Source organism: Branchiostoma lanceolatum, chromosome 10, assembly GCF_035083965.1.
Source record: "Branchiostoma lanceolatum isolate klBraLanc5 chromosome 10, klBraLanc5.hap2, whole genome shotgun sequence".
Lineage (NCBI taxonomy): Eukaryota > Metazoa > Chordata > Leptocardii > Amphioxiformes > Branchiostomatidae > Branchiostoma > Branchiostoma lanceolatum.
In genome coordinates, this window is record NC_089731.1 from 3453298 (window position 1) to 3479901 (window position 26604).

General features: G+C 43.1%; 1 protein-coding gene across 1 annotated transcript; it reads left to right on the forward strand.

The window, feature by feature from the left end:
* Window positions 1-2668: 2668 nt before the first annotated feature.
* Window positions 2669-26604, forward strand: LOC136443857 (calcium-activated chloride channel regulator 4-like). Its single transcript, XM_066441225.1, has 15 exons — window positions 2669-2839; window positions 9583-9851; window positions 9901-10070; window positions 15443-15562; window positions 18546-18712; window positions 21323-21458; window positions 21767-21882; window positions 22502-22747; window positions 23036-23172; window positions 23676-23844; window positions 24245-24475; window positions 24800-24937; window positions 25400-25541; window positions 25865-26023; window positions 26495-26604. The coding sequence occupies exons 1-15, from the start codon at window positions 2669-2671 to the stop codon at window positions 26602-26604; spliced, it is 2481 nt and encodes an 826-aa protein (XP_066297322.1).

A 26604-nucleotide genomic window follows, 5' to 3' on the forward strand; every position in this document is an offset into this window, starting at 1 on the left:
TATTCAAACGTTGTGCCCTTTTCTTTTCTTTACACAATTCTCTACACCATTGAAGTGGTGAATGCGTTTAATCTAGATCCTAATACTAAAGTTTGGACTGTCTTTACCGCGATATTACGTAATTTCGAACGTAACCCAGCAACGGGTGTCTACGTGCGTGTTGTTGGTGGACCAGGGGTCATTGATGGACAAACAACTACCGCGGGGGGCCGCTCACTGTGATCCTCACATACTCTTACCATTAACTCCCGCGTTCTCAGCAATTCAGTCGTTGAATACAACGCTACAGCTTCGTTTCTGAGGCATACGGAGTGCTACTACACAGCCAAGTTGTTTTCGGTAAGTTGACTTAATTAGTTGTGTTGAACTATACTTTTGAAAGTTGTGCGACCTACCGGGGTCTTTGGTCACACGTTAAGATCGATATTTACAAGTTTTTGTCATGTCGCGAAAACCTTTCGACAAGTTACCGCCCAGGTTTTGTATGTGTAGAGATAAAGTATTGATGTATCTTGTTGGGTGGCTCAAATGTCTACTTGGTGTTAAACATGACAGTGATAAGATTTGAACACTTGTAGATTTCTTTATGTGGCATAGAAGTATTTCTTCCCAATACTTTTTTGTCTTATTCGTCCTAGTAATGACGAAACGTTACGCTCAGTTTTTCGCTAGATTACAAAGCAAATTGTAGGGGATAGGATAGTGTATTTTATCATACATGCAACCACTAAACATTGGCATAAATGTGTAACAAAGCAACGATGGCGCCAAGAAGTGAGTGTGGATTTTAACATCGATGGAGGGAAGATTAGAACATCAAAGACCAGACAAGTGGCCGTGTGTCAATGTCAGGGTCGTGGACTTAAGTTTAGAACACAAAGGCAGCATGTTATAGTTTATCTTGCATCTATTTTAATCTTTGCCCAAAGTTATGTAAAGTACGTAATGTGTTTTCTCTGTCGCGAACTCTTTAGAGTCAGAGGATAAGATCGGTCAGAGTACAACACTGCCAAACGTCGTACGCTTCAATTTTAAGGATCATACTAACGGAGAAGCTTGTCCGATGCTAGTGCAGCCAGATTCTGAAGTCATCTTTAAGATGTGAAAAATCGTTGATATAGTCTTGTAGTGTACCGACTATAAGCAAGGAGGTCATAAAGCTATGAGTGAGTTCGCCCTCACAGAATCTGCCCCAAATCTGAGCCAGTTAAAGTTCGGTGATGTTTGTCCTCTCGACCTGAATCTATCACCGCGTAGATCAACCACGAATCATTCCTCTCTCTTAGAACTATATTCTTTCTCTCTCTTAAACTCCAGGATGTCGTGATTTTACCAGTCCTTCCCTATCGGCGTATTCACGAATGATCGGAACTGCGTGAAGTTTTTCTACGTCATTTTTACACAGAATCATTGAACTAATGATTAGCGTGGATGTTTGCCAAACGGGAATTGCGATAAGACTGTTTTCGTATCGGGTACTTTGGAGATAAGGTTCTTACTCAGCAAAATGTTTGTCCATATAAGTTCCACTATACTTAGAGACGCACTCTAGTGTCAAGTCGATCTTCTTGGTCTTTTTAAACCCTAGTCCTGCTGAGCCCGACAATTGTCGGTTTGCACATGCTTGTTCTGTATGGTTGAGGGTATTTCTAGAATGCGTACGTTGTACCCGCGCGGTTGCTGTAAAGCGAAGTAACCTAAAATGAGCACTATCAAACTACCTGTAGTACCATTTGTTTCAAATGTGTCTGGGCACTTCATTAGTGGTGGTATAGTTTTGCTCTGGATATCCAGCAGGACAAGGGTTAAAAAGACCACGTTGGCACCTGAATGTGTACATTGAAGGGAAACGAACGACAACAATGTACAAAAGTTTATTTTTGTATCCACCGGTTATAGTTGTAAATTCTGATGAATTTGTGACGTCTTCAGCGATTTCATTCCTTTAACGATCGATTAAAAAGACGCGACTTGAAGTATTTGCGGACTGCGGTGGCTACATTTGCCGAACTGCATACAGCACAAAGCTGGAGTTAAAGATTGCTCACTCTAAACGCGCTAAAGCAAACACTCAGCCGCGGCATGAGTAACTACCTGGACAGGCTGTACTTTTACGCACACAGGACTAGTTGGGTCAGATCAGTGTCCGACTTGTGGTCAAATATACTGTAGGGTGGGTCAATTGTTCCATGTAAATATAGTAAGTGACCGTTCTCGTTTTTGTCAAATCATTGTGAACGCTTCACTGGGCGCACACGTATCTTAAATAAAGCCTCTATCCAATTTTGGTCGCTGTACGCTCGCTCAGCAATCGCCATCAAGAAGAAAAGGGGCCTAATACGCCCATTCCACTAGGACGGCGTTCTCGCTGCGCTCTCTCTGCGATCTATAGCTAAAATTTAACAGAGCGATCAACGAATTCCATAGATAAAAAGCGAATCTTTTCACATTGTGTGTGCTTTGTTATCTTTTCAGCCATACTTAGATAAAGGATTTGACAATTTCAATCTAGGTCGCAGCGAGAGCGCAGCGTGATCGCCGTCTAGTAGAAAGCGTGCGTTAAGAAAGCAAACAACGTGACGTCACTATGAATAGTCATACATACCCTGTGTGCACAGTAGAACAGTGACTATTTCCCCACGCGGTGTCCACAGGTCCAGACGCAGCCATGTCTCGCGCTGCCCCCCTGACGAGTTTGACGGTGGCGGCGGTGCTCGTCTCCATGTGCGCCGCCAACACTCACACACGGGTCACGTTCGACAACAACGTCTACTCCGACCTGGTCATCGCTATACACCCCGATGTGCCCGAGAACCCCGACATCATTGACCGCATTAAGGTACGTTATTTTATAGTGTCTTCTAGATTCTTCTAGTGTCTCAGAGCACGCGGTAAAAAACTTTACACAATTCTAGTGCCACCCTGTATCGTTTTTCCTCATGGTTATTATCTAATCATTTGTCGTACTTAGTTCACGACTTGCTATACTGGCTGTCTTTTTTATCAGGGCCAATAGAGCATGAAAAAACTTTGAAATGAAAATTAAGTGCATGTATCGACGTAATTAGACACGCAATAAAAGAAAGTTACTCTAGCAACTGGATAAGATTTTTGATAGTCCGTAATTAGTTTCATCAGATTGGCAAATCAACAAATACGAAAATTCTTCACACTCAACCAGATCTGCAGAGGACAGATCGTTATTGCCCTTTCTGAGTAAGACGAATTACCAAAACGTTGGCAGGTATTTGTTGCCCGTTTGTATAAATGACCGTTTGATCTTCATCCAGTACATGGCTGTATTTAACCACTGGTTCCCCTGGGGAAAAGAAGGATTTACTCACTTTGTATATCAGGAAAAATCATTTACTTTGTGGACCGCATCTAAGATTTTACATTGCAATGTTTAGAATTCTACTCTTCGATCTGTTTGGGCAGAACGTCCGTCCACAACTTTTGAAAGCTGTTTGAGCGACTGGTTTATACAATGGTTTATGTTTGCACCTCAACTGGACGATGTCGGATTGCCTTTGTAGTTTTCGTTAAAGTAATATATCGTGATTGAAAAGCAGCTTAAAAGGCATTTTATCAGGAGAAAACAATAGAATAGAGAAATAAGACCATAGGGGTAAAATATACAACTAGCTTCACGGACATTTACCAACATTGTCGAGTATATTAGTAAACTATGTTATGTGGGTTATTTACCGAGTCATTCTTGTTGATCTTTCTGACAATCTACATCGATTTTCTTTTACTACACTTGATTCAAAGAAGGTAAAAGCTTGTTTTTTTCACGATTTGAAATAAAGGTTCTATAGAACGACTAGAGGGTCAGAACTGTTGCTGCACGATGCCGTTGTATTCACCAGATAAGGAACCAAATATGGACATTCGGCTTTCTTTTGTTGTTCTGTTTTAACCAACTTTCCCCATTATTCTCCGTCACTCGAGCACGGCGCAAACGGTTTTAATAAACCACAAGAAAGGTGTTTGACTTTTACACAACGGGAAAGACGTGATCTTAGGGCCCTGTCACACTTGTGCGTATATTCAAGTGCGCGTGAGTTCCGCAGTAACATTTTTTTTTAGTTTAAGTAAATTTTTCGGGGAGTAAGTTGTTTTCTACTTTGATCCACCGTTGTGCAGCCTGGTAATCGAACCTAAGAAATCACTTCTTCGGCTGCAAACTTAACCTAAACCAAAACATGTTAATACGCAACTCATTGCTTATACGCACAAGTGTGACAGGGGGATTATTCAGTATGACTCTTTGTTTGTTCGGTATGACTTGCGCATGAAAAGGCAACTTTGACCGCCTAATAGGTTTGGGTGCGGCTTGAAAAGGAGACATTAATGCCATGCTTTGTACGAAGCAACCTCGGCTAAGTTGTCAAGCTTGCAATTGGCATTCCAGCGGCCATGATATCGCGGACGTTTCTGGCGATATCATATTTATAAAGAGATTAACGTTGCCACTCTGGAAGGCCTATAGAATGTAAGTGTACGTACGTAGCGACCTCTAAGTTGTCAAGTTTGCAATTGAGATTTCAACGTCCGCAATGTCGCTGACGCTTCTGGTGATATTATATTTATAAAGAGATTAACAATGCCACTCCAGAAGGCCTATAGAATGGAAGGGCGGACGTACGAAGCGACCTCTTGGTTGTCAAGCTCGCAATTGAAATTTCAACGGCCGCAATGTCGCGGACGTTTCTGGCGATATCATATTTATAAAGAGATTAACATTGCCACTCCAGAAGGCCTATAGAATAGAAGGGCGGACGTACGAAACGACTTCTAAGTTGTCAAGCTTGCAATTGAGATTTCTCTGGCGTAATATCTTTGACGTTTCTATTATTGCCAGTAATATTATGTTTATCATGGGATTACCATTGCCTCTCTAGAAGGCCTGTTGAATGTAAGGTCGAACGATGGTTGTCACAGAATGCGGCAACGCCCAATGTGCTGTAGTATTTCTAGTCTCCAAGTATAGCAATCGGTCGGTGGTTCTCTTGCGGCTTTTCTTGCGTTTCATCGGCTTTCTTGTGACTATCCTCTGACTAGTAGGTAGAGGCGAGAAGTAAAATAAGTCAACAGTCAGAAATACATACTATGTGGGGTCGTGCGGCGTAACGACACGGTGTTTAGCCCAGAACCCAACGGTCCCGGGTTCGAATCCCCTGACGCCACCGATGTTGTGTCCTTGCGAAAGGCACTTAACACGACTTTTTTCACTCCATTCAGGTGTAAAAGGCATTGTAAGGATAACAACCCACTGCCCCTATGGCCCCAGAAACGCATGTGGGACTACCTTGACCTTATCAAGCTTAATGTTCTCTGTATATGGCACTGTTGAAATAAGTTATAAAACTTGACCGCAGCGCCACATTGTCCTTTTCTGTCAAAGTAATAAAACAAAGCTCACTAAATGTTGCAAAAGCACGCTTAGAAAACTGAGACTGTATCGGATCCTTACATCTGCTTGGACTTTAATATTTGCTCGGGAACGCAGCGTTGCTATCCTCGGATACAACAAGCAGGCAGGTAAATTTGCCGGTACAAAGGGCGTTTAAACCTTACAAATGGAGTTACTGATTGCACTGACGTGTGATTAAACTAACGTGTTACCACACGCCTCAGTTCGAGTCGAGGCTCGGCCACATATTTGATCTCCAAGCAGATGTAAGGATGGGGCTCGTTCTCAGTGTATAACGCCAGTTTTTGCAACTTTTGGCCCGCTGTATGTCGTACCGATACAATATCAGACAAGAGTCTGTCAAAGTGATAAAGAAAAATTTACTAAATGTTGCAACAACAGGCGTAAAACACCGTGAATGAACCGGATTCTTACATCTGATTGGAGATGACGTGATACACTTTGTACGATTTTTTTATCATGGCAAGCAACAACAACACCTCCAGAACTGTCTCAAAAATGCCCTAAAATGTTTGAACGAAAAATCGCTAGATATTCCCACGTTTCATTCTCGTCTTTGTAGAAACCATATTTTGATAATTACAATAATGATAATGACAATCAGGGCAACTTTTGTGCTTAGCAACACTTATTGACAACTCCCTCTATTGCTGCTCTAGATATACTCCATTGAATCATACAAAGGACATTCTATTCAACAGCACAAGTAGCCGACGCTAAACGGTGCTAATACAATAACATAACGTGTCTGTCAGTTTAGAAAGCTAAAGTCAACAAGTGAATAGGGATTCGTTTTGAGTGATCATTTAACATAGAGCATTCACCTTGTCCCATCACAAAATAGAACCAGTTCAAATGTGAAACGTATATATATATTCGGCTTAGTATGTATTGAGAACGTGATTTTAATTAGCAGTGGTAGAGTGTTTGCCTCGCGCGCACCGCTCTACACAGATTCGTGCCAATCTGAGACTTGTTTTTTAATTTCAACACGGATGTAACAAAAGGGGTGAGAAGGCCAACATCGTGTAAATAGTTCGCTTACAAATCCCTCCATTCAGGGGTTTCTAAGGTTGATTTAAATGGGGTTTAAGTGTGGAGTGTTATTAAAATGCCGATGAAGTATGGCTGTTGCAAAGTTGGCTCAAAAGATTACCCCGTTCCTGACCGACACATTTTAGCTGCTGTAATCGCCTGGTGTACAGAAAAGTCATGTTCACGTAATGTTGTGTCTGGCGGTGGAATTCGTACATATAATGGAATAATCCTAGTGTCAAGATACGTTAATGTACGATGCGTATAAATCCTATAAAATGTGCCATTCTAACTGTACAGAAGAAACGTATCAGTTTGACGTTGAATGTTTGGTACTTCAAAACGTCTGAATTGGTCCAAACGAAAAGTATTCAAGTACTGAAATGATTAAAAAAAGAAAGACAAAGTCCAGGATGTTTATATTGAAAAGACCTTTGTTTTTATTTAGAGCAAATTCGTGGCGTTTTCAAATGCATCAATTCAATACAAGAGAGGTTCAATTCACCTCCTTGCTTCGATCACTCTTAATTAATAGCTTCGAGCACTTTGAAGTTGACGTTAAACTCTTGCTAACTTCAAACATAGTCCAATCTGAGAATATCTGTTTGTCTGTCGGTATGGATCAACGAGCCTCCGTATTACAGCAACAATCTTCCCCTGCGTGGCAAAACTTCAAAAGAAATTGCGTTGTACTGAACACTCGGACTTACGCAGTTCGGTTGTTATAATATGAACATTACGACTAAGAGCGAGGTTTAGATTGAACCTGTACAAGATCTGTTCTTCAAACGCGCCGTTTTAATTTAAAACTTGGTAATCTTCGGTCTGACTGAACAATGGTCAGTAGATTTATTTTCAATTTATACACGGATGTGAGTTTGGAAATTCTGGGACCGCAGCCATTGAAAAATTCCTTTCCAAATCCGTCCATTCAGTTGTCCTCACATATGTGCTGCATGTGGTGTAGGTATGGACACAGGAATCAAGTGGTGTTGGAATTAATTAAAATAACGACCAATGATAGTTTTGGCAAACGTAGCACAGGGAATTAACCTTCTAGCGACCGAAATATTCGCAGCAGCGTTTCGAGTCTTACATGTGTTAGAATAGGTTAGTTGTGAAGCAATGTTAAGGGATGACGCACAAACATTCTATAGACTATATCCCATTCTAGGACAAACCGTTAAGCCATATAACGTATTGACTGGTGGACATAAGGTTTTTGACCCCAAAATGTCTGCATTTCTTGGTTTCCACCCAAAGAAAGAATTTTAGAAAAGGACATGAAAGTTCATACCAACAAACGCGATGAGCTTGAATAAAGGTAAAAATGGCGTTGCTCAGGTGACAGAAGTTTCCTGCGATCTCATATTTCCTCAGAAATCTTTATTAGTATATTCCATAACGTCTTTGTGTCACTACCCCTTCCAAAATGTTATCCAACATCTCTAGAAAATATTCAAGACTCAACTTGAATTCTTATGACAAATAAAACCAAGAAAAAAAGTATATTATTGTTGATCTTTTCAATATTAATCAATATGTCCAGTCGGTCACGGATAAGCGAAAACATAGACAGAGCTAAACAGAGAGACTTCGAAATGAAGAAATTACTTAGATTATTGACCAAAAGTACTTAAATTTGCAAGATCCATTTTTATTCTCAGTTCTAGTTCCCATGCCTCATTCCCACGAGTCGTTTCGCATAGTTACCGAAGCGAGGGTAACCAAGAAACGGTTTCCGCCATGACGACTTATCAATCAGATAACGGCGGCGTTCGATACAGAATCTGATGACTTCTCCAACACGATACCGCCTAATATGTTATCATATCAATTAGTGTTGTCACTCAGGGGGGCAGAATAGCGTTATTGTTGCCTAGAAACGTTTAACGAGTTATAAATAGCCTTGAGACAAAGCGAGAAATGTCTTACAACGTCACAAGAACAAGGGACAGTTTTGCGGGCTGTAATTCTAGTCCAGTTCTATCAACTCGGTTTGATGGAGAAAATTCCACTGTCACACTTGTAACACGGGACGTAATCACCGAGTCAATAGCTTTGTATTCAAAGGCGTGTCGTAAATTGAGTGTGTCTTTGTCCCCTGTGTGTTAAATGTTCTCAGACAGGGGACGTTTCCAGGCCAGGTGTTAGTCTTATCACCTGGCTTTATTGCTTCTTTAGTTCTGACGACAAAAGAGTTCTCTTTTGGCTGGGCGTAGCTTTCTTTGAAACATACTTTAATCATGTTTATTGTAAACACGTGTATAGTATGTTCTCGCTACATTGATATCTTAGGAACCATCTAAAGGTGTACAAGTATAATAAGTTAGCTGAGGTGTAGCAGTCAACTGTGATCCCCAAAGGTACACATCATCAAGAAAAGGTTGAATACACAGTCATACGTATGAAACCTAAACTTTATTGAAAAGGTACATTCTTAACAATCCATTCCTTTATTTGTGCATTCATACATTTAGTTTTCATTAGAAATGCAAATCGATACCCCAGAGATTGCACAAATGCTTAGTTTCATCCCCAAATACGTAGGCATTTGTAGAGTATATTGTTGCACAAGTTGCCATGCGTTTTATCATATAGAGTTGTTGAACAATCAAGTTATCATTTTTTTTCTATTTCATACACTAAGTACGGTAGAACAACTAGACAAAACCTTCCACTGAGAAACATATCTTTTCTCCTAGCTCTACTATAACGAACATCATCATCACTATAACTGAACTGAATTTTTCATATAATGATATATACATGTAGTTTGATTTTGTACCTGTTAAATGTATCTGTTCAATATGCTTTGTTTTGTTGTGACCTGTACTTAACCCAGTGTGGCAAAAATGTGTAATAAAAGTCTTCATTACATTTTCCAGACCAATAATCTTGATAAGGCAAAGGTAGTCCCTACGCCTTTTTGCCATACGTTGTATCATATAAAATTGTGGAGCAATAAAGTTATCCTCAATGAATGTTACAGTGTCACTGACAAAAAGAAGTGGATGCTACTGGAAACGTCTGACAGTTTCCAAAATCATATCCATTGCTTGAGTAACTGCTAGTTGGCGAATAAAGTTATTATTTTATTTCTGTAGACCATCGTGACGGACGCGTCGGAGTACCTCCACATCACGACCCGGCAGCGCGCGTTCTTCGGCGGGGTGTCCGTCCTGGTCCCGGAGACCTGGCAGGACCGCCCCGAGTACGAGGCCGCTACCTGGGAGACCTACGACACGTCCGACGTGCGCGTCGCCGCGCCCAACCCCGAGTTCGACCACAACCCGTACGTGCGCACGTTCTCCGGGTGCGGGGAGAAGGGGGAGTACATGCACCTCACCCCGGCCTACATCCTGGATGAGGTGCCGCTGGGAAGTACCGACTACCTGTGGGGGCCGTCAGGTGAGGTTCTGAAGATTATTGTCTGTCCGTCCGTCCGTCTGTTCGTCTGTCTGTCTGTCTCTTTGTCTATCTGTGCGCACGTTCTCCGGGTGCGGGGAGAAGGGGGAGTACATGCACCTCACCCCCGCCTATATCCTGGATGAAGTGCCGCTGGGAAGTACCGAGTACCTGTGGGGGCCGTCAGGTGAGGTTCTTTAGATTATTGTCTGTCTGTCTGTCTGTTTGTCTGTCTCCTTATTTGTTTGTACGAGGTACCGCTGGGCAGTACTGCATACCTGTGGTGCTGACAGGTGAGACAAGGGTTCTTAATATATCATGCTGTCGCTACAATTTGTTTCTTTGTTTGTTTGTTTGTTAGTTAGTTTTTTGTTTTGTTTTGTTAGGACCAGGTGCCGTTGGTCAGTTCTGAATAATTTTGACGGTTGTTCTTTGGATGTTATGTTTTCATATCATCTGTCTTTACATCTGACGTTTGTTTATTTCTTAGCCAAGAAAGTCCATTACTATCTAAATAAAGTATCTAGAATATTGTGAATGGTTGGGCCGAGAAAGACGTGCTTATATCTTGGATTCGGATCTTTTCTTCTTCTCGAAACCGGCTAGACGCCTTCAGTTTACCATGTGAAGTGAGTGTTGGTATATTACAAGTGGTGACGCGACAAGACCACCACCACTGGCCAAACGACTGTCAAAAACCAGGTTAACCCAACACAGGGATATGGGTGTTACTTGACTTAAGTATTGACTAAGGGCTAGTCGTACTAACAACCATCGTGTTGGATAAAGAGGTTTTGTAATATTTTACTTACGTATCTAATAGGATCCGCTTTTTATAGAAGACGAGAGTTGAGACTATAGGCCAACAAGGGAGGAAACGAGGGCTTGACCGGCAATGACATATTTTATGACGCATTTATAGCAGACATAATTGCAACTTGACAAATGTCTTTCTTCCATGTGACGTCTTGTACGAGAGCTGTTAATCAACGACATTATCACCTACATCCAATCATATTAGGAGGCTCGAATTGCACGTGTATGACCATACATATGTCTATAGGTCACATGAGTATTTGCAGCTTTGAAGTCCTAACAGTTTCCCCTTTACAGGCCGGCAGAATCCTTTATAAACTACAGAATAAAAAGGTTCTTATTTTATTTACACCGACGTTTCAGTGACCTTCTGTCACCTTCTTCAGGGCAAGTCTAACTGGTTCATATTGTGCTACAGTACTGGTGTCGCTGCTTATAGATGCACTTGAATCTATACAAGTCAGCCGGTATATTCGCCCCTCAATGCAACATAGCAACTCAGCAGTCACACGACAAAAACTGTTTAAACAGCATGTATTTTTGGAAACGTTTTGACACACCTAATCCCCGCATTGATCAACTGCAAGAGATAGAAGATTGTAACAAAATTGGTACAAAGGTTCACTTAGTTATCTCTCTAGACTCACTGACTGGGTTCGTGTAGAAGTTGTTATTGTCTACGGCCTGTAGTTAGAGGGGGGTCTACTATCAATAAACAGCGTGTAGTTGGGGAAACGATTTGACATACCTAATCCCCGCATTGATCAACTGCAAAAGATAAAAGATTGAACAAAAGTTCACGTAGTTATCTCTGGAGCGTACGTACCTACGTGTAGCAGTTGTTTATGTCCATGTCCTGTAGTGGGGCCGGGGGCGACGACTATAAGTATACAGCGTGTATTTTACGAACCGATTTGACAAACTTATCCCCTCTCCAACTGTAAATGAAAGATAGAAGATCGTACAAAAGTTCACCTAGTTATCTCTGGAGTACCAGATTGACTATTGAGTTCGTGCAGAAGTTGTTTTTGTCTCTGTCCTGTAGTGGGGGCGACTATCAATACACAGCGTGTATTTTACGAAAGCATTTGACACACCTAATATGCACATCAACTACAAAAGATAGAAGATTGTACAAAGGTTCACGTAGTTATCTCTGAAGTACCAGACTGACTATTGGGTTCGTGTACAAGTTGTTTATGTCTCTGGCCTGACTAGTGGGGGCGACGACTATTAGTATACAGCGTGTATTTTACGAAAGCATTTGACACACCTAATCTCCACATCAAGTACAAAAGATAGAAAATTGTACAAAAGTTCACGTAGTTATCTCTGGAGTACTAGACGCGTTATTCGCTCGTTCTCATTTAAATGTACACAATTTGTAACTTCCGTTACCGTTTGAAGTACGACGTTTCTGACATTAAGATATGCCACATATAAGGTGCCAAACTTTCGTTTTGAAAAGCCAGAAAAGTTTTACGTCGTCATAAAAACGACAGTTTGGCACCTTATATGTGGCAAATCTTAATGTCAAGAACGTCTTACTTCAAGCGGTAACGGAGGTTACAAAATGTGTACATTTAAATGAGAACGAGCGTATTGGGTACGTGTAGAAGTTGTTTATGCTTATGGCCTGAAGTGGGGGCGACGACTATTAGTATACAGCGTGTATTTTACGAAAGCATTTGATACATCTATTTGGTCTCTGCATCAACGACAAAAGATAGAAGATCGTACAAAAGTTCACGTAGTTATCTTTGGAGAAGGAGACGGGTTCTTGGGTGTGTGTAGAAGTTGTTATTGCCTCTGGCCTGTTCTGGAGGACTATTCATGATATACAGCGTTTATTTATACTTATCCCTCCGTCAACTACAAATAAAAGATAGAAGATTGTACAGAAGTTCACGTCGTTATCTCTGGAGTGCTGGACTGTTTTCTGGGTACGTGTAGAAGTTGTTTATGTCCATGTCCTGTAGTGGGGCGACGACGACTATCATAAGTATACAGCGTGCATTTTACGAAAGCATTTGACACATCTAATCACCGCATCAACGACACAATATAGAAGATCGTACAAAAGTTCACGTAGTTATCTCTCGAGTACCAGACTGACTATTGGGTTCGTGCAGAAGTTGTTTTTGTCTCTGTCCTGCAGTTAGGGGGGGGGGAGGGTGGGAGGGGGGTGACTATCAATAAACAGCGTGTATTTTGGGAAACGTTTTGACAGACCTAATCCCCGCATTGATCAACCGCAAAAGATAAAAGATCATACAAAAGTTCACGTAGTTATCTCTGAAGTACTAGGTTTTTCGGTTCGTGTAGAAGATGTCCTGTAGTGGGAGGGGGGGCGACTATCAATATATAGCGTGTATTTTACGAACGCATTTGACACCCCATCAACGACAAGAGATAAAAGATTGTTCAAAAATTCTCGTAGTTATCTCTGGAGCACCAGACGGGTTATTGGGTTCGTGTAGAAGTTGTTTATGTCCCTGGCCTGTAGTTAGGGGGATCGACTATCAATAATCAGCGTGTATTTTGGGTAACGATTTGACATACTTAATCCCAACATTGATCAACTCGAAAGATAGAAAATTTTAGAAAAGTTCGACGTTCACGTAGTTATCTCTGAAGTACTAGACTGTTGTTTTTTTGGTACGTGTAGACATTGTTTATGTCCATGTCCTATACTGGGGGACGACTATCAATACTTAGTATACAGCGTGTATTTGGGACACATATATATGTATGCATAATCCCCGCATTGATCAGCTACAAACGATAGAAGATCGTACAAAAGTTCACGTAGTTATCTCTGGAGTACCAGACTGACTATTGGGCTCGTGCAGAAGTTGTTTTTGTCCCTGGCCTGTAGTGGGGGGCGACTATCGATATAAACCGTGTATTTTGGGAAACAATTTGACACAACTAATCCCCGTATTGATCAACTACAAAAGAAAGAAGATTGTACAAAAGTTCACGTAGTTATCTCTACAGGACTAGCCGGGTTTTGGGTACGTGTAGAAGATGTTTATGCCGATGTCCTGTAGTGGGGGCGACTACTATTAGTATACAGCGTGTATTTTACGAAAGCATTTGACACATCTAATCTGCACATCAACTGCAAAAGATAGAAGATTGTACAAAAGTTCACGTAGTTATCTCTGGAGTACTAGACTGACTATTGGGTTCGTGTAGAAGTTGTTTTTGTCCCTGGTCTGTAGTGGGGCGTGGGGGGGGGGGCGACTATCGATTTAAAGACTGTATGTTGGGAAACAATTTGACACAACTAATCCCCATATTGATCAACTACAAAAGAAAGAAGATTGTACAAAAGTTCACGTAGTTATCTCTGGACAGCACCAGACTGTTTTGAGGTATACGTGTAGCAGTTGTTTATGCCCCCGGCCTGTAGTGGGGGTCCCGCCGTGTCAATCCTTCAGGGTTGTTTGGTCGCTACTAATGGCGTGCTTATCGCAAAACGGCGGGCACAAACAGCGTGGTTTGGTACACTTCCTTCTCAGGAATGTCAGGGGGCTGTGATTTAGTGTGACGTTAGTTTTACACACGTGAAGGCGTCAAGTTTTCCTCACTTCTTTCGCACGACAGATAAAATGCATAACAACCAATAAAACACATAACCTCATCGCGACCACTTATTTCATAATTGGAATATAATACAAAATGCAAAAGTATGACTGAAAAAACAACAAAACACACAATGTGTGAAATGTTTCGTTTTTTAAGAATGAAATTCGTTCCAAGTTTGTTTGAATCTCAAATAAATCACTCGGTCGCAGCGCAGTCACAGCGAGATCGCCGTCCTAGTGCATTAGGGTGTAAACAGTACAAATCAGGGCATGCTTGGGACAGTTGCGGATGTGTTGTAGTTTGCCCACATTTAAACTTTCTTCTGACGAAAAAGGTTGTCGTGGTACCGGGTCCTCTGTTGATTTTTGGTTCTCCCAGCCTCACTGAAAGGTAGACCTACCACAACAAAAATCGTGCAACAAAAATTAAAGCGCCAGCACTTTTAAAATCCGTGCCAACCACTTGTTGCCGACGCCAATACACTGTTATCTTGCTCTCTGTTATTGACCACTAAAATACACGAACTTTTCAATGTCCAATCTGAAGGGCTGTGGGGTTATCTTAGGTTTTTTTGTTCCTACCGTTTTTGAGTGACGGATAATCTCTTAGTTAATTGGTAATGTCTGGTAATGTTCAAAATGTTTGGTAAAGTTCAAATGCAGGTAGAACACGCACAGGTTCCATGATGGGCCTATACGGCCTAGAAAAAGGTCAAGGTTATCTAGACCTTCAGGTAAACGACGAGAGGTTGTTCATAACAGTTGAGACCAGGGCAATTTTTGTTTATCACCACCAAACTAAGGCGGTGACCGCGCTGCCACACGTTGTCTTTTCAGTCATACTTTTACATGTTGCATGATTTCAATTATGAAATCAAGGGTTACACAAGTCCAATTAAGGTCGCATGCAGCAAGATCGCAGCGAGGCCGCCTTCTAGTAGAATGGGGACCAAAACAAGACCCAAAGCCCACTTCAAGGCTACATAAAAATGATTGAAGCAGCATCTTTTCTCCCTAAAGGACCTCGTCCGATGCGATTATCTATCTATCGATTATTTATTCTTATTTATTTATTTATTTATTTATTTATTTATTTATTTATTTATTCATTTATTTATTCATTTATTTGTTTGTTTGTTTGTCTGTCCAGGCCGTGTGTTTATCCACGAGTGGAGCCATCTTCGCTACGGCGTGTTTGACGAGTACGGAATCCCGGCGGAAGGATACCCGAACTTCTACTTCAACGAGAATGGCCGCATCACCGTCACAGGTACATTGGTATCCTCTCGCCATAATCAAGAGACCAGGAAAGACTTCTAGGTTCAAACTGTCAATAGGGACTACTAAACAGAATGAAGAAATTGATCACGGTAGACATGTACAGGCAGGATTTAATGATAGGGTTGATGGAGGGTAATAAAAGAATCATCAAGAAGTAGTCACTATGGCCCAGTGCCTTAAACTGAGGTGGTCAATTGCCAGGTCTACTGTAATTGAAGATTGTGCATGTACATCTAATTAAACAAGGGAATACGAAGGGAACAAGGGCCACAAAATTATACAAGAATAGTTCACCTAACAAAAAATGACACCAACATTTTGACCTTCCCACCCATTCCTTCCTCCCTTCCCTCTAAATCCCCAATGCATGTGAATATAAGAAGGCTGTCAAATGACCGACTATGTCATGGCTTTTGGGTAAAGAATTTCTTTAGTCGTTTGTTGGACGGTTTAAGGCTCATTACATGTTTGTTTTATTTGTTTTCGTTATCAATTTATCCGCAAGTAACAAGTTTAAATCCCTGCGACTGCCATAAGACTTGCCACGAGCCATTATTCAAGTTAAGATGCGGCTTTAGTCGGGACATGTTCGGATCTTGTGAACAAAACCTAGATGTGTACACTTATCTAATACATCTGTAACCATTCGCAACTAGACAACGATATATGAATGTTCAATGTTTCCCTTTCATAAGGAAGATTTGGAAGGCGACACTGCGTCTCCCGCGTTCTTGTATCACCCGGACAGACTGTTTACTGTATTCAGAACCAAAGAAGTAACATTCCCATTGAGATCACTCCGCCGGGTAAAGAATATGGTAAAGTCAACACGAGACCCCCCGAGAGACCGTCCACACGGCGCCGTGTAGGCATAGTCTCCAGCAGACGCCCTTGAGAAATTTAGAAACGTTTGCTTGGAGAGAAAGACATATGGGCAAATGAGCTGATACCTGCGGTTTGCGAATCAACACGTGTTCTAAGGCTATCATTGCTCTGCTCAAGGAGGTTTAAATATTTAAACCTCCTTGCTCTGCTTAAAGTCACCTACACACTTCCATCCGTTTGAAATACGAAGAGATTATTCATCGAGCATGTTGACAATGATATGTGTTCGTACATTAGGCTCTGGCGGGCTAACTGCTTTGGCAAATTATTCATACTACTGTATTTGGTCAAGATCTACTGTGTTGCTTTAGCCCGAAACGTTACTGAATTTCACATGGACGTCGTATGCGATGAAATGAAAAGCAAAATGATTTGAAGTTTGGAGGACACTGATAAAAACACTTTATACGTTGTAGTTATGACCCAAAATTTCAGTTATGTCTGTCTCCAAGATAAGAGGAGCAAGGGGCAATACTAGGCACCAAAAAGTAATCAGGTCGGTAGAAAGAAGTCTGAAGTAGACTATGTAGACCGGCCCACACACTGTGTTCTTATCTGGCGCTTTTCTGGCGAATCATGTAGCCGGGCAATAATCCGCCCCTCGTGCACAGGTGGACAAATATCCCGCGGGGGTCATGACACTCGTCAGGGGGTCTGATATGGTTTGACGTTGACCACAAGTTTTAAATGAGACAACTTGAAATGATGAACCACTCAGAGATGGTTGTCTTCCGTCTTTTGTAAGGTTGAAGAAGATATATCGAGCATGACTTGAGCATTATCGTAAAATTAACACTATTAACTATCCACCATTTGGGTAATTTTTCGTCCTAAATTTGTCAATTCATTATTGATTTCTGCTGGGTCAATATCATGTTTGTTCATCGACCTTTGTTTACAGAAAGGGAAGGTATAATTGGATTTTGCTGTACTTTTGATAACCTTATGTTGAACGTTGCACTTTGATGCCTGGTCCAGTGTTATATGTACGTCATAGCCCCGCCCTGTCATCAATTCTTATCTATGAATAAATGTTGGGGTCAAAAGGTCAGAGGGTGTTCGTCACATTTATCGGGACGTGTCCACTCGGGAAGGGGGAAAGTGTTTGTTTGTCGCCCGGTGTTGCTGTTGACGGAATTCTTTCCTTATTGGTTCTGTCAACTTCTGTCAACCACGACAAACAACGGATGCTGTTGCCATGGCAACTGGTTGATCTGAATCTGAATGATTTATTACACAATATGTGTCGTCCGTTACACAATATTGTCTTCAAAGTGGATGAGATAAAACGATGGAAATTGCAATGAAAAAGAAGAAAGAATTCTAGAGTTATCAAACAGCAATGAATGAAATCTAACTATATATTGTCATGTGATACAGTACATACATTGTACATATAGGACAGTACATAAGTTATACATATGGGACAGTACATACATTGTACGAAACTGCCTAGGCGTGAGAAATTCCTCCAAAAACTGTACAAACCTCATCCCATACTTCAAAATAGTCTCTTTTTGAGCACATTAGTTTGAATTCTTAGAATTGTTTTAAGTAACAGAATGTGCCATAAGTTGTACCGTATACAATTTTGTTGTGCAGTTAAGTCAACACAATCATTCTGAATGCCCAGAAGTAGGACAGACAAGCGCTTTATTAAAAGCAGTTTCCAATGTTTTTGACGTTTGGAGGGGCACGAATCTGTTACATTTTGATGTGACCATAATGTAGATAGATAAACTGGTGAATAGAGGGAGAGCAGCAAATGGAGGAGGAAGGGGGAGAAAAAAAAAGAAAGGATAGACGAGATGTAGATATTTAAATATATCGATGTAGATGTAATTTCATTCAAATGTATATGTACACCCTTATAGAAATATATTCATGTAAGTAAACATTACACAAGCATATCTGTATTATGTTTGCCATTATAAAGATGCATAGATATATGTATTACCTTGTACAAATATATCTGTATATGTATACCGTTATACGAGTATATAAAATATATATTTATATGTTTACCGCTATATAACTACAGATATATCAATAACGTTAGAAATGAATTATTTTTTCGTTCCCTCCAGGCTGTAAGATCAACACGCCGGGGTACAGCCGGAACTACCGTACGAACGGGCGGTGCAGCACGGACAGGGCGACGGGTCTGCCCGACGAGGAGTGCCAGTTCTTCCCGTACCTGAACACGCAGGGCTCCGGCCACGGGTCCGTCATGTACATGCAGTTCCTCACTCCGGTGGGTGGATATCTGTTTGTTCCTTTGGTCCTACGCTTTACTCCGCCATCGAGTGGTAGGGTGTTTGGCCCATAACCCAGAGATCCTGGGTTCGGATCCCCTGACATGCCCCGACGTTGTGTCCTTAGGAAAGGTACTTAACACTACGTTCCTCACTTTACGAACTTTCAAGGTGAAAATGAGTGCCTAGCTTCGGTTAGGAACATCCCGCGGATGAGCCGTTAGATAAAGGTCCCGTGTCAGTGAGGAGAAGGTAGAAGAGAATCATTTATATTCCTCTAGTCGTTGAAAATGTATAGTTTTATAAGTCATTTCTTTAAATGTCCATTACCTATCCGTGGCGACTTGTGTGTGTGTGTGTGGCAATTCATGTCAGCAGTTCGCGATTCTTTAGATCGTTAAGGACTTGTGTGGAACCGTTTGTAAAACTGTCATGTCGTGTTTGTAAAAACATGTAAAAACTGTCAAACCACAAGATGAAGGAACCCTCACTTTTGACCGTCTGTTTGTCTTATAGATCAATTATCATTCATTCCATTTCTGAAACGCCACACCCTCTGTCTATTGAATATCGGTCTTCACAATGATAGGATTAGTTTCTCGAGTTCAAAGTCGCCTATCGGACAAATATGACAATTCGTTTTGCAAACATGGGTCAATGGACAAAAGTGACTCACTATCCTCATAACTATTCCGACCTTTTGAGGCAGGGTGAGTCTATTATAGTGGGATTGCGTCTGTTTGCGGTCGATTTAGTTGTAAGTTTGGATTCGTGTGTCGGTGTTTCGTCTTACATGTCACGCATTTTGATAAGACAATATCGTTATCTCCTCTATAATCGTGCCCATGGCAGGTACGTGAGGAGGAGGTGTTGACAAACGGTCTGCTAGTTTACGTTAGAGAAGAAAGAAAAATGCTGGAATAGTGCCGACAGGATTTGGAAACGCTGGTAACGACCTGACTACATGTAGTTACAGTTCACGCTAACAACGTTGTAAATGCTGACAATTTACGTAAGTGAAGAAAGTAAACTGACGGGAATAGTGTCACCATGCAGGATTTGGAAGCTATAATTGTGAATACTGACAATTTACGTAAGTTAAGGGAAAAAAACTAGCAGGAATAGTGCCGACAGGATTTGGAAACGCTAGTAACAACGTCGTCTACGTTGTGAATTCTGACAATGTACGTAAGAGGGGGGAAAAGCAGGTGGGAATGGTGTCACAAGGGTTTGTGAGCGCCAACAATGCTGTGAATAATGTGTTTAGAGAAGGATTAAAATGCCTGAAGCTCGGACAACTGGCCTGGACGGAAGGTTGGCGGCTGGTCTCTGGTTAACGGACGCGATGACAGAGTTTTTTCAAGGGGTCGTCGACCTCTCGTTCGCCTGAAACGATCACCGGATTATTGGTCTCCTCGAGGAGTCATTTATGACAACTTAATAGGTTGGACTGACGGGGAATTTAAAGCACTTAAATCCCAATAGTCGTCAGCATGACTCTTTAAAACGTGCTGAATTGGCTGACTTAGCAGATTTGACCGTGGTAACTGGAAGTTGGGCAAAATCTCTAACCGTACAGTATTTCTGTACATGAAAATTTAACAAATAGCTGCATGAAGAGTTAAAGAACTAAATCATGCAGAAAATCCAAGAAGCATTAATGGTGTAACTGTTGAAAAGTTATCTGCAGGGTTTGTTCGTTATGTAATGGTCGTTGATAGCAACTGGCTAGGGTCTTTACTATTAGACAGACAAATATTGTAATTCTACGTAACTCAAGTTTATATCTGATGCCTTTTCACTCTTCTTTTCGTCGTTCATAATGTGGAAATTCTAGACAAAATGACACATTTTACAATGGAGACAAAATTTTGTTAACAAAATTGGTTGAAATACATTAAAATTCCGCAAGATGGCATTCATCTTCATTGCCCGTTCACCATTCACCCCTACAAACTGAGATTGCACCACAGAATGGACAGTTCCTCATCGTAAGTTTTACAGAATATTCATACAATTACGGATTATATTATAATTACAGCATGATACTTATCCATCTCGATATTTTCTAGGTATGTAAGATATGTTTGACTACTGACATGACCCTAGTCAACGCTATACACCATCGTTACGTATGTAACTATCCCTGTCCTTGGTCCTGAACACCGTGCAAAAGCTCCTTAGCAGTAGCGTGCGTAGTCCAGTGGTTAGCGATCTTGCCTCTGGAACTAGAAGCCCCGGGTTCGATCCCGGCTGTGTCGCTCACCCGACATGCACGCTACCGTTAAAGATCGCAGTCCTTAGGACGGGACGTTAAGCCGTGGTCCACTGTTCATTGTGCTTGTCGAAAAGAGCTAGGGGAATTTCCCCGGTACAATGTGTACAATGAACCTGTAAATATCGTACATAGCGTCTGTCTTCTCTGTCACGACCAGTGGAAGAGTAGCTCATCTGTTCATTGAGTTCATTTGAGCTAAACTGGTTCGAGATCACTTTCCTTTCCTTTTCCTTTCCTTGCCTCAAGGAGTAGCGACCAACGGCACAAAGAAACAAACAAACAAACAAACAAACAAACAAACACACAATAAAGTTCTTCTTTCCTTATCCAGGTGGACCATTTCTGTGACGACTCTGAAGGCGACCACGGGCACAACGCGGACGCGCCCAACAAACAGAACCGCGTGTGTGACGGGCGCAGCACCTGGGACGTCATCACCAACACGCAGGACTTCAAGGCACCGGACGGTAACTTTTCTAAAAACATTGATACCATTTATGTTTCATTTACTTATATCTATTTAGGACTGGGAAGAAAGCAACGCCAACGAGTGCCTATATAAGCCATTCCTCTATATATCCATAAAATGATATTGATACGAGGAAGTGGCATAATCTACGAAAATCCCAATAAAATCTTTGATGGCACAAGCACATATTGACCGCACACACACACACAACCTAGAACCGCCCACCCCCCCAACGCACACACACAAATACGTACTGTGGTACTTGTAGTGCATGTAACGTGAATATGAAAACGTTTATGTCTGCAGGTACGCCGATAAACACCGCTCGCGACGTGGCCTCCACGGAACCGACATTCCGGATCGTGAAGGCGCGCAAGCCGCGGTACGTGCTGGTGTTCGACATCTCCGGCAGTATGGACTCGGTCAGTATACCCCGCTCCCCACACACACCTACACCCCTCCCACTCTCCCCGGGCCCCTCTCTCTTTAGCCGCGGTACGTCCTGGTGTTCGACATCTCCGCCAGTATGTACACAATCTCTCTCCCTCTTCCCCCTCTCTCTCCCCTTTTCTCTCTCTCTTGACGACCCCACCATCAACACCTCCCGGCGCTTCACCAGACGGTGTACAAGCTATCCCCCTCGCTCCCCCCCTCTCTGGCTCTGAATCTCCTCCCTAGACAGTGAATAAACAGTATGGTTATCTTTCCCCTCATAGATTGACGACTCCACCATCACTGACACCCCCGGCGCTCGCTGCTTCATCAGACGGTGTTCCTCTCTACCCCTCTCTCTCCTTCTCTCCGTAGCTGTGTTCCTGACTCTCCTCTCTAGACAGTGAGTTGAGTAAACAGCATGGTTATCTCCTTCTCTCAGATTGACGACCCCACCATCAACACCCCCCCCCCCCCGGCGCTCGCTGCTTCACCAGACGGTGTACAAGCTCTCCCCCTCTCTCTCCTACTCTCTCTCCCTCTCTCTCATATCCCTGAATTCCCTCCCTAGACAGTGAATAATCATTAATGTTATCTTTCCCCTCAAAGATCGACGACCCCACCATCAACACCCCCCGGCGCTCGCTGCTGCACCAGACGGTGTACAAGCTGGTCCGTGAGGGGATCCCCGACGGGTCGCACGTCGGCATGGCGAAGTTCCACAGCTGGGCGGAGCGCCTGACGGACCTGACCGAGATCCTGACCGAAGCAGACCGGCAGGAGCTGGCGGACACCGTGCCGAACGAGGCCTCCGGCGGTACCTGTATCGGCTGTGGACTGGTGGAAGCGCTGGAGGTAATCATTACGTTTGTCGGAATAGCAAGTAGCCAGTGATCCGTGGTGACAGTGACACTTAAGCTTAGGTCCCAATTGCACCGGTGCCCGTAGTTCCTTATAGTCCCGGCCGGGTCTCGAAACCAAAAATTTGTCCCGGGTACGGGGAGGGGGGGGGGGGGGGGTACCTTCCGGTGCTCGCACGATTAGCTCACGGCGTCTATTTCTTACTGGGTCCCGCGTTGATTTTACTTTGTGTATTGAGACTTTTTGTGGTTTGACCTCCACAATTTGGCTATTTTTTTTTAGATCCTGAGCATGAATGGTGCGGACCCCGCTGGAGGCATAGTGATCATCCTTAGCGACGGTGACGAGAGCGCAGGCGTGACCCCGAACTTGACCCAGGCCACTGCGCAGCTGGTCGACGCTGGCGTCACCGTACACAGGTTTGTGAAATGGAGGCATAGTTTTTGGCTCCGTTTGTTTGTTTGCTTGTGTGTGTGTGTGTAAGTGCGTGCGTGCGTGCGTGCGTGTGAATGCGTAAGGTTCGATCCACTCACACCGGGAAGGATCAGTGTGGTGGGTTCTTCAACATGCCCAAGGTGTGGCTAACCTCAAGGCCTTAACATCCCGGCTGAAGTTAGGTGCTCATTTCACCTAAGTGAGTCGAGTGAGTAAAATTGAAGTACCTTTCTCAAGGGCACAATATCGGGACCAGTTTGGGATTCGAACTCAGAACCTCTGAGTCAACTACCCTAATCACGAGGCCACACCCCTGCTTATGACTGTTTTTACTTTCCCACCTTCCCTAGTGTGACGTACTCCAGTGCAGGTCAGGGTAGACCATCATCATCATTCCAGGGTGTTATCACTCTTTTGGAGGAACCCCTCCCTTGTCAGACTCCAAGCTTTCCTCTGATGGCTTTTCTTACTCTCTCCCCTTCCCTAGTGTGACGTACTCCAGTGCCGCAGACAGCAGGATGGAGGAAGTGGCCGCCTCCACGCACGGCAGGGCGTTCTTCTTCTCCGGGGCGTCCAACTCCAACTCCCTGGAGGAGGGACTGAGGGAGGCCGTCAGGGTGCAGAACAGCGCCGCGGCCAGGGCCAGCTCGCTGCAGGTTAGCTTAGGAGGAACGAAATTTGGCACACTTATTAATCTATTAGTCTTTAATAACCAATAAGTGTGCCAATTTTCTTTTATCTTAGATTAAGAAAAGTTAAACTGAATAAACGTAAATTGACCCCAATGACCGCTCTGAATTCTACTCTCTAGCAGCTGTGAAGGAGAAACTGTGAAATGTTTAGACATGAAGAAGAAAAATAACATGTGATCTATGTAGTTGATGTATTATCATACATGTGCAGTTTCAGCTTTGTACGATAACCAGAAATGGGTGATGCGAAATGTTTATGAACAGATCCTGTACATGTACCTATTGCGTCTAGTTCAAGACGACTTGTACCTATAGCCCGCCAGGTCACAAAGTTACAATAAAGGTCTTCATTAATTCCTCACAGCTGTACAGCAATGCCGTGAAGCTTGAAGTTGGAGCGACCTTCAACGCTACGGTCCTTCTCGACTCGACCGTCGGGGAGAACACGGAGTTCAGCTTCGGCTGGACCGACGAGACAGGCGTGGAGTGGTCGGTGACGAGCCCGAGTGGAGCCGTCTACACCAACTCATCCGCCGAGGTGTCCTACAACCACCAGGCCAAGATAGCGACTGTCAAGCTGGCGGGCAAGGCGGAGGTTTGTTTAGTACAATTTTGGTCCAATGCACAATTTTAGACTGTACATTCAAATAGCAATTATGAAGATACATGGCTAGGCAGAGGTTCGTTATGATTACTGCCATGAACGTAAATTAAAAAAGACACATATTGTCATAGGTTAAATCTAGCACCCAGATTAGCCTGTTGCCCACATAGAATACAAATAAAAAACAACATTCATTATGTTAACATAGTGCAAAAAATGTAGTACAAGTAGAGTACGATGTAAGAAAAATTGCGCAAAAGAGCAAAGTAGAGTGCACCCTTTCATACGTTAACTTGCCATCTCCATGTTGTGTAGGTTGGAAGCTGGGTGATCCATGTGCAGAACCCGCCTAACGCCAGCGCCCAGCGCGTGGTCCTCACCGTGAACTCCCGCCCGTCCACCGCCGAACCGCCCATCACGGCCAACGCCTGGCTCAGCAACTCGGACCTGCAGGTGTGTGTTTGTTTGTTTGTTTGTTTTTGTTTTTAGCGTATAACCAGCAAAAGTTATCATTAAGTACATGCAGTGCAATGAACTGGTGTTTTTGAGCAATCTCAGGGCATAACCATCATTTCATCGATAAGTGTGGTGGGTTCTCTGACGTGCTCGGTTTTGTGGCTCTCCTTGAAGACCCTCGCTTATCGTCACCTACGAAGGACTGTAACCCCTCACAGTATCCTGCAAAAAATGGCATTCAGATTATCGATTATCTGTTCAACACCATTGTGACGTCATAGAACTTTGCATAAATCATTGCATTACAATTTTGAAACACCTTAAATGTCCCGAGACTCCCTTCCCTACTACCTTACATACGATTCTCTAATTAGTCTTTGCTAGTGTACATGTTTATGGTAATGTAGGTTTATCATAAATCAAGTGATGTCCTATCGAACTCTTGATGACGTCACGCAGGTGTGGCCGCCCAGGGCCGTGGTGTACGCGGAAGTGACGCAGGGCCTGTCCCCGATCATCGGAGCTCACGTGGTGGCCACCGTGCAGGGTCCCGACAACCAACAGAACTCCTATACGCTCCAGCTTAGGGACGACGGCGCAGGTAACACTTTACGCAATATATATAAGCCCACTCGGAATTTCGTGTACGCATGTGCATTGTCCTCTCTCTATATATATATAATATAGTGAGGATTTTCCTACTTTGCTTGGTGACAAGAAGTTTGGCTCTATGATACTACTCAGAAAAAAAGTTGAAGACCTCAACCTGGCAGTTGTAGTCATGTTTTTTAATTTTTTTTTTTCAACTGGAAACAGCTGCAGGCTTCTATCTTGCAAAATATACCTACTGTATTGCACTAACAATACGCCTAATCTGTATCTGTATAGCCAGTATAATCGCCTAATTCTTTCTATCGTCTTCAGGAGCGGACCTGACGAAGAACGACGGCACGTACTCCGCCTACTTCACCCAGTTCACCGGCACCGGGCGCTACTCCGTGTCTGCCGCCGTCACCAACCCGGACGGGACGGCGCAGCTCAAGACCAGCATCGCCGGTTCTGCGGCGCCGTTCCAGGACCCATGTAGGTTGCGTTTCCTATTCTCCAAGCAGAAGCTTCGATCGAGAGGAGTAGTTTTGTCCGGGATTTCTAACGTTCCTCTCCTCGTTAGAAATCCCGGACAAAACTACCCCTATCGATCGAAGTCTCTGCTTGGAGAATAGCGTTTCCGTCTAGTCTTCAAAAAGATGTACAAATTTGGCTTGTTTTTGTATGTTTTGTGCCATGTTTGAAGCACTTCTACGTATCTACCTACGTGGTAGGGCCTGGAGCTGGCCCTTGCTCCCTTATGCGGCTTGCCAACTAGGACGGTCCTTCGCCACCACCTCTGCGTCTTCAAGAGCTAAGTCAATGTCTTCTTTCAAGTGTTGTGTGGTATTTCTCTGTTGAACCACAAAAAAGGGCAGCCATTGAGAAGAGTACAAAGCGCTCCAGAAAGACGTAAAAAAAGTAGAATTTCATCACTAATTCCCTTGTGTTATATTCCTCTTGCAGCAAAGATGCCGGTCTCCACCACGTCGTACCAGCCTGTGGAAACGTTCGAGCGGCAGTCGGCTGCGGGAGTGTTCCAGCTGCTGGACTACAAGCAGGTCTTCCATCACTAA